Here is a 12,387-nt window from a genome sequence, read left to right as displayed (position 1 = left end):
TCATTTAAGATGTAATTAACTATAGGGGCTTGCCCTTATAGGGAGTTTTTCCAAACCCAGCTTAAAATAAACCTTATTAATTATTTGTATTAAATAGGGGAACTTGTCGGCAAATAAAACGGTTTCGCAGACCCAAACGGATGTCATATCTTTCTTAGTTTATTTAATCGAGCATCACCCTCAAGTCTTGTGTTTATCCCTCGGGGTAGATACAGGATTTGAGGTTGAGTGCTCTTTCATTTAAACTATGGAAAATATGAGGTCAGTTTGATTTCATATTTTTCTAAAATTATATATATATATGTAAATTAAAAAGTCCTTCCGAAGCGGGCGACGGGATTTCGATTCTGGCGACCGACAGCTTCTTACGGGCGACCCCCAAACATTTAAACTCCTTTTCCCCCTTTTAAGCGCCGACACATCTATGAAATGACATTACTATGAAATAACATCTATGAAATGACATTACTATGTTATATACGATAAATACTCTATGAAACTGCTTATGAACATACTTTTGATTATAATTATAATTTCATGTTTACTATCTACATGATACACTACAGTCTTAATTTTTATACTACATACTCTCTTTTCATGTTCTCTACCATTCTAGCATGTTATTAATTGTGTATGTAATCATTTACAGTTTTCTATGAGCATGTACGTTATTTCTTTTTCTATTTATAAAATCTTATGTAAGCCATGACTATTTCTCTGAGCTCGTTGTTGCTTATTTTTCGTTGTTGCCTTATAGGTAGGGTTAACAAGCACTAGGGAGAGTAGTCAGGTGCCTCTTTGTATAGGTTTTGTGTGATAGTTTTGGGAATTTGTACATATGTTTTAAGTATGTATTTTAATTATATTGGATTTAACAACTATGTATAGTTTTTATGTTTGGGATGAAATATTTTTCATGTTTCCGAGTGTGTGTATGAATGAATTATGAAATACAATGTATTGTGTATATTGTGACGATTCAGTTAGAATAATTTATCAACCATTGGGTCCTGATCATAAAAGTCTGGACGAGTGTTGTTAGGAATTGATCAGACCAAATTGTCATCCTCTATCACACCACTATTGACCCTATCAAGGGGGTTGGTTGGGGTGAGATAGAAAGTGGTATCAGAGCATGGTTATTGGATGAAAATAATAATAGAAGCGTGTTGAATTTAGAAGTAAGAATGAGATCAAATATGAAATGATTTATAGAGAGCTATAGGTTGATGAATCTGTGGTGGGTATCACATAATATTTAAGGTATCATACATGCACAACACAATATTATATGATAAATTGTATTTAAATAACAAATTGTGTCAATATAGATAAACATGCCTGAAGATTAATCGAAAAGTACTGAGGTTTAGTCTTTTAGGCCATGCACAAAGCACGAAAATCTGAAAATATTTTTAGCAGAAATGAAAATCAGAATAAGACAAATGCAAACACCAGAATAATTGAGTTGCAGGGCATTGTGTTGCTGATATCACAAGTGGTTGACAAAATGACTGCTATCAAAAGATTCTCCACCAATACAGGGCACAAATCTGAAATTAGGGCAGAAGAGGATTGACACTTGAAGATATTTCAATCATTCACAGTTGCTGAAGATTGACATTTGAAGATTGAAAAATTCTCGATGGCATGATTTGGCTGGAAAATAGAAGTGGTACTAGCTACTTTCATGATGGAAGGCGAGGCAGAAAGGTAGCAGAGAAAAATTTCAGTTGACACCTCTTCCACAGATTCAGTGGCAAGAATTTGTTAGTCTTCAAAGATTGGCTTATTCTGGCTTCAGTCAGATTAGCACTGCAAGATAAGTTTTTCAATCCAACTCAGGGGACCAAGACAACTATACAATATGAGGCAGAATTCACTTCTTTTTCTAGATGTGCACCTCTTATTTAAGCACCCAATAGAAAAAGTGTCACAGATTTTTGTGCGGTCTCAGAGATCAGTTGAAGTTGGCATTAGCTCAATTTGAAATCAGCAATTTCTTCGTGTTTGTTGAAAGGGCAAGAAGAATTGAAAATAAGTTGAACTTTTCTAGTCAGTAGTGGCAACCTCAGATAGGTAAGAGGAAAAATTTTAGCAAAAGAGAATACTTTCAAAGCAAGAAAATTAAATCAGAAGGCAAAAAAAAGCAACCACAATTGGAAAAGCAAGTTTGTAAAAAATGTGGAAAAAGAAACTTTGGGCAGTGTTGATTGGTTCAGAAAAATGTTACAAATGTGGATAGTTAAAGTTATCCAAATGAATTATCCACAAAAAATAAGAGAGACAAATGATCACAGACAATTAAGGGACAAGGATAGCCCAGAAAATTTTTGGAAGGCAATCAGCCCTGCAAAACTCAATTTTGGGAAAATATCAATGCAAACAAATGGTGAAACTTCAAAGTGCAGAACTGAACAACCATTAAAAGAACGAGTTTTTGCAATTACTTCTCAAGAAACCAAAGAACCTGAAAAAGTGATTACAGGTATGCTCCTAATTCAGGATCAGCCTAGCAATGTTTTATTCGATTCAAGTGCATAACATTTTTTTTTATTTCCGATGAGTTTGCTACCAGTTGACATGTTGATATTATGCATATTTCTCCTGCTCTGTGTGATTATGCCCTCGAGAAGTGATTTTTATGCCAATAGAAAATGTGGTGTGTTTGTTCATGTTTATGATAAGTAACTGACAATAGAATTAACTATCACACCAATTCAGACTTTTGATGTCATATTGGGAATGTATTGGTTGGTAAATCATTTTACTATAATTGAATATTGAAAATGGCGGTTGAAAATCAATCCTCTGATGAAAAATCATTTTATATCTTATGTGATCAAAATGCACAATCTTCACTGATTAGTGCAGTGAAAGTTGAAAATATTTGCGAAGGGAACTCGTATTCTTGGCAAAATTAAAAGGATTGAATGAAGATGTACAAGAATTGAAGAATATTCCAGTGGTTTCAAAATTTCCTGATGTATTTCCTGAAGAATTGTCAGAGCTACCATCAGAATGAGAAGTGGAGTTTAGCATTGTTGTGCAGCCAAAAACAGCTGTAATATTGAAAATTTCCTTACAAAATAGCTCCAAAAGAATTACAAGAATTGAAATGTCAGTTGCAGGAACTGATAGAAAATGATTTTATCAGGCTAATCAATTCACCGTGGAATGCTGCAATATTGTTCGTCAAAAAGAAAGATGATCAATGCGGTTATGTATTGATTACGGAGAGCTGAACAAAGTAACAATTAAGAACAAATATCTTTTGCTCAAGCTTGATGATTTATTTGATTAGTTAGAGAGTGCAACTGTATTTTCTCGAGATAGATCTGAGACCGGGATATCATCAGGTCAGAGTAAAAGAAAGATATAACTATTACGGTTTTTGAGATTAGGCATGGTCAATATGAATTCTTAGTTATGTCATTTCATTTAACCAACGCTCATTTCATTTTCACGGACCTGATGAATTAAATCTTCAAGCGGTATGTGGATCGGTTTGGCATTATTTTCATTGATGATATTCTGATTTATGTAAGAACTGATGAAGATCATGACAAACATTTAAGGATGGTTTTGGAGCTACTGAGGCAAAATCAGTTATATATATATATTTTTTTTAAGTGTGAATTTTGGCTGCGAAGAATTGCATTTTTAGGACACATTATCAGTGGTCGGGGAATTTAAGTAAATTGTCATAAGGTGAAGGCAATTATGGAATAGCCCACTCCAAAGAATGTTACGAAAGTACGCAGTTTTCTTGATTTGGCTAAATATTATAGGAGGTTTGTAAAGGGATTTTCACAAATCGCTATGTCGTTATCCAAGTAGATGAGAAAAGACATTCAATTTGAGTGGACTGCGAAATATGAGAATAGTTTTCATGAGTTCAAGAAATATTTGACTATTACATTGTGTTAGCTCTTCAATCAGACACAGAAGGATTCCAGATTTACAGTGACACGGCACTAAGAGGCTTGGGTTACGTTCTAAGGCAAAATAAAAAGGTGATAGTCTATGCAACCAAACAGTTAAAGCCAAATGAAAGAAATTATCCAATGCAAGACTTAGAGTTAGCTGTTGTGGTGTTTGCTCTCAAGATTTAGCGACATTACTTGTATGACGTGAAATGCGAAGTATTCACCGACAATCAGAGTCTGAAATACATTTTCACACAAAAAAGAATTGAATTTGAGACAGTGAAGATAATTAGAGTTGATCAAAGACTATGATTTGGATATACAGTATTGTCCTGGCCGAGCAAATATAGTTGTTGGTGCATTGAGCCGTAAATCCACAATTAATGCAAGCTAGATTCTTACTAAAGAGGCCAGAGTTGATTAGAAAAATTGATGTTTTACAGTTCGAAGTTAAAAGATCAGATGACATGGTGTATTTACATTAGTTGTCAGCGCAACCTACTTCAAAGGATAGAATCAAGGCAGCTCAGAAAGTTAGGAGCGAATATTTGAAACATCTTAAACAATGTCAATCAGAAAATAGAACTGATATGACTGTTGATGAAGAGGGCATTATCAGAAATAAACTGCAGTTTTATTTGAGGAAAATCCTACATGAAACTCATCATTTAGAGTAAACAATTCATCCAGGCAGTACAAAATGTACAAAGATTTGTAATCGGCATTCAGGTGGCCAGGCATGAAGAAGAATGTTGCTCAATATGTATCTGAATGTCAAAGCATATCAAATTGTAAATGTTGAACGTCAGAGACCCAACGGATTGCTACAATCATTGTCGATACCTGAATGGAAATGGGAAGAAATCGTTATGAATTTTGTTATGGGATTTCCTCGATCTAGACAGGGTCACTATAGTACATGGGTTATTACTGATATGTTAACCCAATAAGCTCACTTTTTGCCTATCAGACATACAAATTCAATGAAAAAGTTGGTCAGACTATATGTCAAGAAAATTATCAGAACGCACAAAATTTCAAAAGTTATTATTTTGACAAAGACGAAATATTCACATCCAAGTTGCGGAAGGGCATTCAACAAGGTTTGGGTACACAGTTAAATTTTAGCACAACATTTTATCCACAAATCGACAGATAATCAGAAAAAAAAATTCAAGTATTAGAAGATCTATTAAGACTTCGTGTTCTCGACTTTAGAGGCAGTTGGAAATATCACATTCCAATGATCGAGTTTGCTTACAACAATAGCTATCAATCTAGTATCAAAATGGCTCCTTATGAAACACTGTATGGCAGTAAGTGCACAACTCCATTCAACTGGTTTAAAGTTGGTGAACGTCAAATGTTAGATCCCAAGCTAGTTGTTAAACCACCAAAAAATTCAGATTAATTAGAGATAGATTGAAAGCTGCTCAAGAACGACAACAGAAATATTATGACCCAAAAAACAAAGCAAACGAATTTGAATTTGGAGATTTCGTATTTTTGAAAGTCAGACCAATGAAAGGTACTGCTAGATTTGGTCCAGAAAGCAAGTTGAGTTCCAGACATATTAGTCCTTTTGAAATTATAAAAAGAAATGGTTCAGTAGCCTACAGATTAGCCTTGCCTGCAAATATGTCAGATATACACGATATGTTTTACATTTAAATGTTAAAGAAATATGTTTCAAATTCAGAGTAGAGAATTTCACATGAAGATATTGAAGTATAGAAAATCTAGCATATATTGTAAAGCCTGAAAAATTTTTTATAAATGATTTTAAGAAACTCAGAAACTGACTAATTCCCTTTGTGAAAATAAAGGGGAAGTACAGGCCTAAAAAGTAAGCGACAAAAAAAAGAAGAAATGCTACAAAAATATCCCTTCCTATCCAAGCAGTCAAAAATTTTTAGGACGAAATTTTAATAAGGGAGAGCAGTAAGGCTCAAATTTCAAGAAATTGGTAAAATTTAGCAAAATTGAAAAGAACCCCAAATTTTTAATCACCCTGAGTTCAACTGAAATAATGTTATTAAATTCTATGCATGAAATCAATTAATTTTATATAAAGCACCATGCATGAATTGTAAACGGATTGGAAAACATGTAATTTTGAAGTTATAAGTATAATTATCTTAATTATATTTGCTAATCTCCTTAGTCTCCCATAGCCTTACTGTTCCCCATCACCTCACGCCATTTTATTCATTGGATGCATCGTATTTCCTTCAAAGCCGTTATTCTTCCCCTCTCATGAATTCCTGCTCCATTACTTAGTTTCACTTACGTGATAACTTCCTCGCTCGTCTGGAGGTGTTCCCGCAAGCTCCTATGTGATCAGGCACCATAGCAGGTTGCGAGCAGTAAGGGGCGAGCGGCCATCTGGGAATCGCAGAGCACGATCCAGGGTTCCAGAGCAAGTTCCTACAAGTACGAATCCTCTCTCACGTTATTTGAGACTTTCATTTCCTTCCTCACCCTTTTGATTTGATAATGCCTCGTTTTTCGTGCTTTTCGTAGCCGTCAAACGTGTCGATTTTGTCGAAAGTGTCGTAATTGATTTGCCAACTTCTGAAAATATTTTAGCACGAAATCAGTGATAAGGTTTGAGGCGATAGAAAGAAAAGAAAAAAGAAATAGATGTTTTCGGAAAAAACAAATTTATGCCAAGAAGCCCTTTTATGGTAAGTTTTGGCATTTAATGCTTGTTTTTGGGTTAATCATGATGTGAGATCAAATTTTATGAGTTCCTATGATGCTTATGAATTCACAGGTTGTCTATACGAGGCGGAGAGCTCGAGACAAGCATGTGGGCACTCAGTCAAGTCAGGTAAAATAATCTTTTACTAATTAAAGAAAAATAATCTTTTATAGGTTTTCCTATGATTTCTATGTTGGCACAGATGCATTTAAAATTTCTGCATATTGTGAATGAATAACTACAATTGAATGTATGGCTGTACATTTACTTTTTATACGATACATGTAATGTCATGCTTGGACTATGCTTATGATATAAATTTCTCGTAAGTATTCAATTATTATGCTTCATGTCCATGATATATATAATGTCCTACAAATGCTTGATATAAGAATAGTGATTCAAATGACACAATGAATGTATGGGTAGACAATTACATAAGTGTTTGCAAGTACATTATGCATGGATGCGATATTCTCGACTCCTAATATTTATACGAGGACAAAACTTTGGGAACCATTGGGATTAGGCAGTAACAGAACATTAGAGAATCGTGAGTATCAGGGGGATCAACGATAACTGCTACGTTCGGAGAAGTCCAACCTTTATCGGTAGTTTATATAGTCTTTAGGGCAGGGTGATGACTCATGATTAAAGAACATGGAAATAGTTGAGCTCTATACATTAAACAAGTGATATTACTATGAAACAACACTTATGAAGTGACATTATTATGATTACATACAATAAACAGCCTATGAACATGCTTATGAACATAGTTTTGATTATACTTAAAAATTCATGTTTACTACATACATGATACACTGCAGTCTTGATTTTGATTATACTTAAGAATTTAAGTTCTAGCCTACTCGCCTTTGGCCGATATTATCTCGTCGACACAGCGATTAGTGATCTAATCATGACAAATATTTGAGGTGGTAGAAAAAATCTACGTGCACGGGTACACTCGCGTCATCTATCTGTACCATTAGAATGTGAACTCTTCTAAACATGCACGTATAAGCATACATATATAAGTTATTTCATTTTTCATAACATATATTCTGAAACATCTTAATGCATCTACTAACATGCATATTTACTCTGTTGTACAACTAATCATTATTCATATCATGCATATATCTCATATCATTCATGTCTCTTATCTCATGCATATCTCTTATATCATTTATATTTCTATCTCATGCATATCTACCATATTATGTCTATATTGCATATCATATTTATCAAGCATATCATGCATCTCATGCATATCCTGTATATCTTTTTTATCATATATATCTTTCCTATTTAATAATATGAAAATTTTAATTAAACTAGAACATAACTGGAGTGAGACATATATTTTGAAATAAAAGATAGTGCTGAATTTTAAAAATATAATTAATTACTTTAATTATTAAGCTAGATTCTTAATCTTTGGTAGCTAGTTGAACATTGTAATAACTTTTATATGGATAATAATAACCTGAATTTAAGGAGTCGACCTACGACTAACTTCTACATGCTTGCCTCGAACTCGCCGCCTCTAGTAAACAACCTGGAATCTATAAAAAAACTTCAAATTTCAAGATATCTTCCTATCTAATAATATGAAAAATTTAATTAAACTAGAACATAATTAGAGTGAAACATATATTTTGAAATAAAAGATATAACTGAATTTTAAAAATATAATTAATCACTTTAATTGTCATGCTAGATTCTTAATCTGTGGTAACTAGCTGAACGTTACGATAACTTTTATATGGATAATAATAACATGAATTTACGGAGTCGGCCTAAGACTAACTTCCACATGCTTGCTCGAACTCGCCGCCACGGGTAAAAAACCTGAAATCTATTAAAAAAATTTCAGATTTCAAGATATCATGGCTCATAAGATAATTTACCTAAACTTCTACATGCTTGCCTCGAACTCGCCATCACGGGTAAACAACCTGAAATCTATAAAAAAAAATTCAGATTTCGAGACATCTTGGCTCATAACATAATTTACCTAAAAACATAACTGAATAGCTTAAATGCACCTTAAACGGCTTTCACGATAACATGTCCTTCTCCAAAGTTGTCAAAACTCTTTTTCCCTCTTTTCCTATATTTAGTTACACCTCCCTTAACCTTGTTGATTTCATGCTAGAAATCTTTATGAAAACCCACAAACCAACTTATTCGGTTCTAACACAACCACGTCTGTGTTACTGTGACCGGAAACAAAAAGACACGATTCATGAAAAATCTCAAAATGAAAACGTCAAGAAGAAAATGAATGTCTAGAAAATCACTAAAGTGAGTTTCACACTTACCAATTTCGTCCCAAAACTCGGATTTGTGGCTTGCGGCTCTCGGTCGTGTGCGTGGCCTTCTTTGTTCGCGCTCTACATCACGAACTGTGCTACAGTAGCTAGGCGAAGCATTACGGGAGACGAATGTTAGTAGAGGGGATAGAAGGCGCGACACTCTACCTCTCGCGCTGCTTCACTGTGACCGCGACTCTGCTATTGGAGCAGATTACAGGAGTTTCTGTTGGGCGCGATTGAACGATAAGGGAGGGGTGTGCGAGCAAAACTGCGAGGGGGAAAGAGGGATTGAAGGCTCTAGAATGAGGATTTCCCTATTCGATGCATACATGGGGTTAAAATCATGACGTAAGTCAGTTGGGAACAGTAATCTGGAGTAGGGAGGGGTAATTAAAGGTTAATTAAAATTAATTAACTCATAAATTTTTATATTTATATCTTCCAATCTATTCATAATTTAGTATTATATATCGAATTGATCTATTTGACGAGTAAAGTTTTATAAAATTGCTTTGGTTGTAATCTAAGAGATGCAAAATTTAGGGTTCATTTTAAGTCGTCAAAAATTTTTACCCAATTTTGCAAAACTAGTTATTACATTGTCTTAAAAATCTATAAAGGGATCTGGATTTAGAAATTGTTAAGGGAACTGTGATGTTCTTTCCATAGGCTTATACAAATATTCTGTAACAGTCAAGCAGCTATCAGTATTGCCAAGAATCATGTGCATTATGACAAAACCAAAGATATTGAAGTTGCTAGAAATTTCATCTCTGAAAAAAATCATTGGGGGAGTTATATAACTAGGCTACAACCCAACACACCAACAAATTATTGATGTATTAACCAAGGCTAATCCTTTCAGCACCTTCTCAGAATTCAACACCAAGCTCGATCTCTACAACATCTACGCCCCAACTTCAGGGTGAGTGTAGAAATCTAAGAAAAATTTGTCCTTTCCATGTTTACATCTCTCGTGTAGGCTGGCTACCACCTCCAAATCTTAGAGGATTTGATTGGTATATTCCCTTCCTTTCATGTTTTTTTATTTTTTATTTAGAATTATTTTCTTTCCTATTTTAAGATATATATATTTGGTATGTTTGTAAATAAGGAAGGATTGATTTTCCTATAAATATGTACCCTATTTGTGAATAATGAATTAAACAATTTTCCTCCAAAGTAAATTCTACATGAACCATTATATCAGAGGCCTGTTTGCAATTGGTTCTGCAATTTTTTGTTAACATGATAGATAAACTCGTCTATCCTAATACTAGAATGCATATCGATCGTTTTAAATGATGGTTGTAAGATATGCCATTAATAGAGAATAAAATAATTGATATTCAACATTTCAATTCCAATTAACTCCAAAAAATTGGTTCCTGATTGCAATCTGATTTAGGATTTCAAATAACCGTGTAAATTGCAATCTAACAAAAAAACATGCCCATTACATAAAAATGTTAGTCCAGTTACATTTCAATTCCAATTAACTCCTAAAAACCTGATTGCAATTTACTCCAATACTAAAAGTGGAACTTCTCTGAGATAAAAGTCCATATTACGAAAATAATTTTTTCACCTTTTTTATTGGGGCTAAATGTAGGAGTTCAGTCACAGAAGAAATCATCCCTTGAACGCTAAGCATAGGTACTGCCAACCCAAAATCAAGGTAAACCTGTTCATGAAGATATTAGCAGATTGACACTTTTAAAGTTATCAAAACGCACATAAACATCAAACCTGGGGATAAACAGAAGCAAGATACGATGCTTCCTTTGAATATGGATAGGCTGCATGCAAGAGAACAATCCTACACTTAGAAAATCTCTTCTCCTCCAGGACAGCGCGTAGATGAAGAGGGTTGCACTGCCTTAAATCCAAGTCTGTATCGCCAAAACTGAAATTTCAAAACAAACACAGTACTAATTTGTCCAGTTTGCAGCCCATGCATATGCAAAACATGAGGCTCGAATTGACAATTTTCTTTTCCCACATAAAACAAGAACAAATTAGGCCTGCATAAACATAAACTAAAAACGAGAAACATCTTCAATGATCTAAAAATAGAAAGGCATCTCAAGTGAACATAAAATTGCTGAATATGCAGGCTTCATAAGAACTTAAAAACAATCTAAGCAGGACAACAGGTCTGTTTAGGACAGTTGCAGTTGTGAAACTGCTGTAGAAGAAATTGTTGTGAAGTTATTGCCAAGAGAAGCTGAAGCTGAAGCAATATGTCTGTTTGGATAGGTGAGCTATGAAATTGTTGTACTGCAATAGTTTCTGAAATAAAGACGATAATGCACTTGCAGAATACAATTGTAAGTGCATAGTTTTAGAAACAATTGAAACATACTATAACTAAATTTCAAAATATTACAAAAAAGTCAAAGTCTAAAATATTATATTAAAAGTTACACATCAATTAAACACAATATTGAAATTAAAATAACAAGTAATATTATTGAAACATTAGGTTATAAGATTTCGAAAAGAGGAGACTACACACAAAATTTGAAAAAGCCAATTCAGCATAACCTAATCATAATTCCAAAAAACAACATATATAAATGGAAAGAAAGGAAGAATTTCCTATCATAACAAAGGAATTACAAATAAATAAGCAGAACTTTTTGTCATAAAGCCCTTAATATCAAAATCACACATATCATAAAGCATAATTGTAGTAAGGCCAGCCAGAAGAATCCCTTGGGTCATGAATCATCATAGACCACTTAAAAAAAATAAATCCACGATTGCCTAAGAAACCATCCAAGTGGGAGAAAACTAAAAATGTTCATAACAATGAAAAAAAGTCAGAAAACATACCCACGATTGATAGTAGGGATCCAAGTGGGAGCAAACTCAACATATTCATACATGTATTTCCACAACAAACACTTGTTCATAGTTCAATAATCTACTCATATACGTATAGCATCACACATACATATATTTATATATAATAACCTCATTTATACATATTTTGTAAGAATAATCTTCAGTCAAATATCAGGATGAGATTCAAAATAAAAGAATTGCACCTAATTAATTTTGTTTCAAAAGAAATCACATGCTCATTACATTTTAAAGCACTTATTACATTAAACCCCTGTCTGCATATAAAATGTGAATAGATTTCTACTCAAAGCACTCATCCAGTGAATCAGAGATATAACCTCTATTAAATAAATGGTCAATTAAATAAAAGAAAGAAAACAAAATCATCATAAAACTATTACAGTTTCTTTAAATTCGTTGCACATGAACAATTGTAACATTCAAATATTAAAATATTTAGGGCCCGAATCATAGAAAGAAATATTCATATTATCCATAAAATAAAACACTTACCTTTTTGTCGGCGATAAAAAGTGGAGTTGGGGGAGTTGCCCGTAAGAAGTTGTCGGTCACCGGAATC

The 12,387-nt window shown here is 33.5% G+C and overlaps 1 protein-coding gene across 1 annotated transcript in view; it reads right to left on the bottom strand.

Annotated features, from left to right (window-relative positions):
• The window catches only part of LOC110030479 (protein fluG), a 128,920-nt gene that overhangs the window by 71,511 nt on the left and 45,022 nt on the right, over nt 1–12,387 (bottom strand). Inside the window, exons 6-7 of the mRNA XM_020733207.1 lie at nt 10,707–10,863; nt 10,546–10,641 (exon numbers count right to left, since the gene is read on the bottom strand). Coding sequence (XP_020588866.1) covers nt 10,546–10,641; nt 10,707–10,863 — 253 coding nt within the window. The remainder of the gene's footprint in view (nt 1–10,545; nt 10,642–10,706; nt 10,864–12,387) is intronic.

This window comes from Phalaenopsis equestris, unplaced genomic scaffold (genome assembly GCF_001263595.1).
Source record: "Phalaenopsis equestris unplaced genomic scaffold, ASM126359v1 Scaffold000725, whole genome shotgun sequence".
Taxonomy (NCBI): Eukaryota; Viridiplantae; Streptophyta; class Magnoliopsida; order Asparagales; family Orchidaceae; genus Phalaenopsis; species Phalaenopsis equestris.
This window is presented reverse-complemented; position numbering and strand designations above follow the sequence as displayed.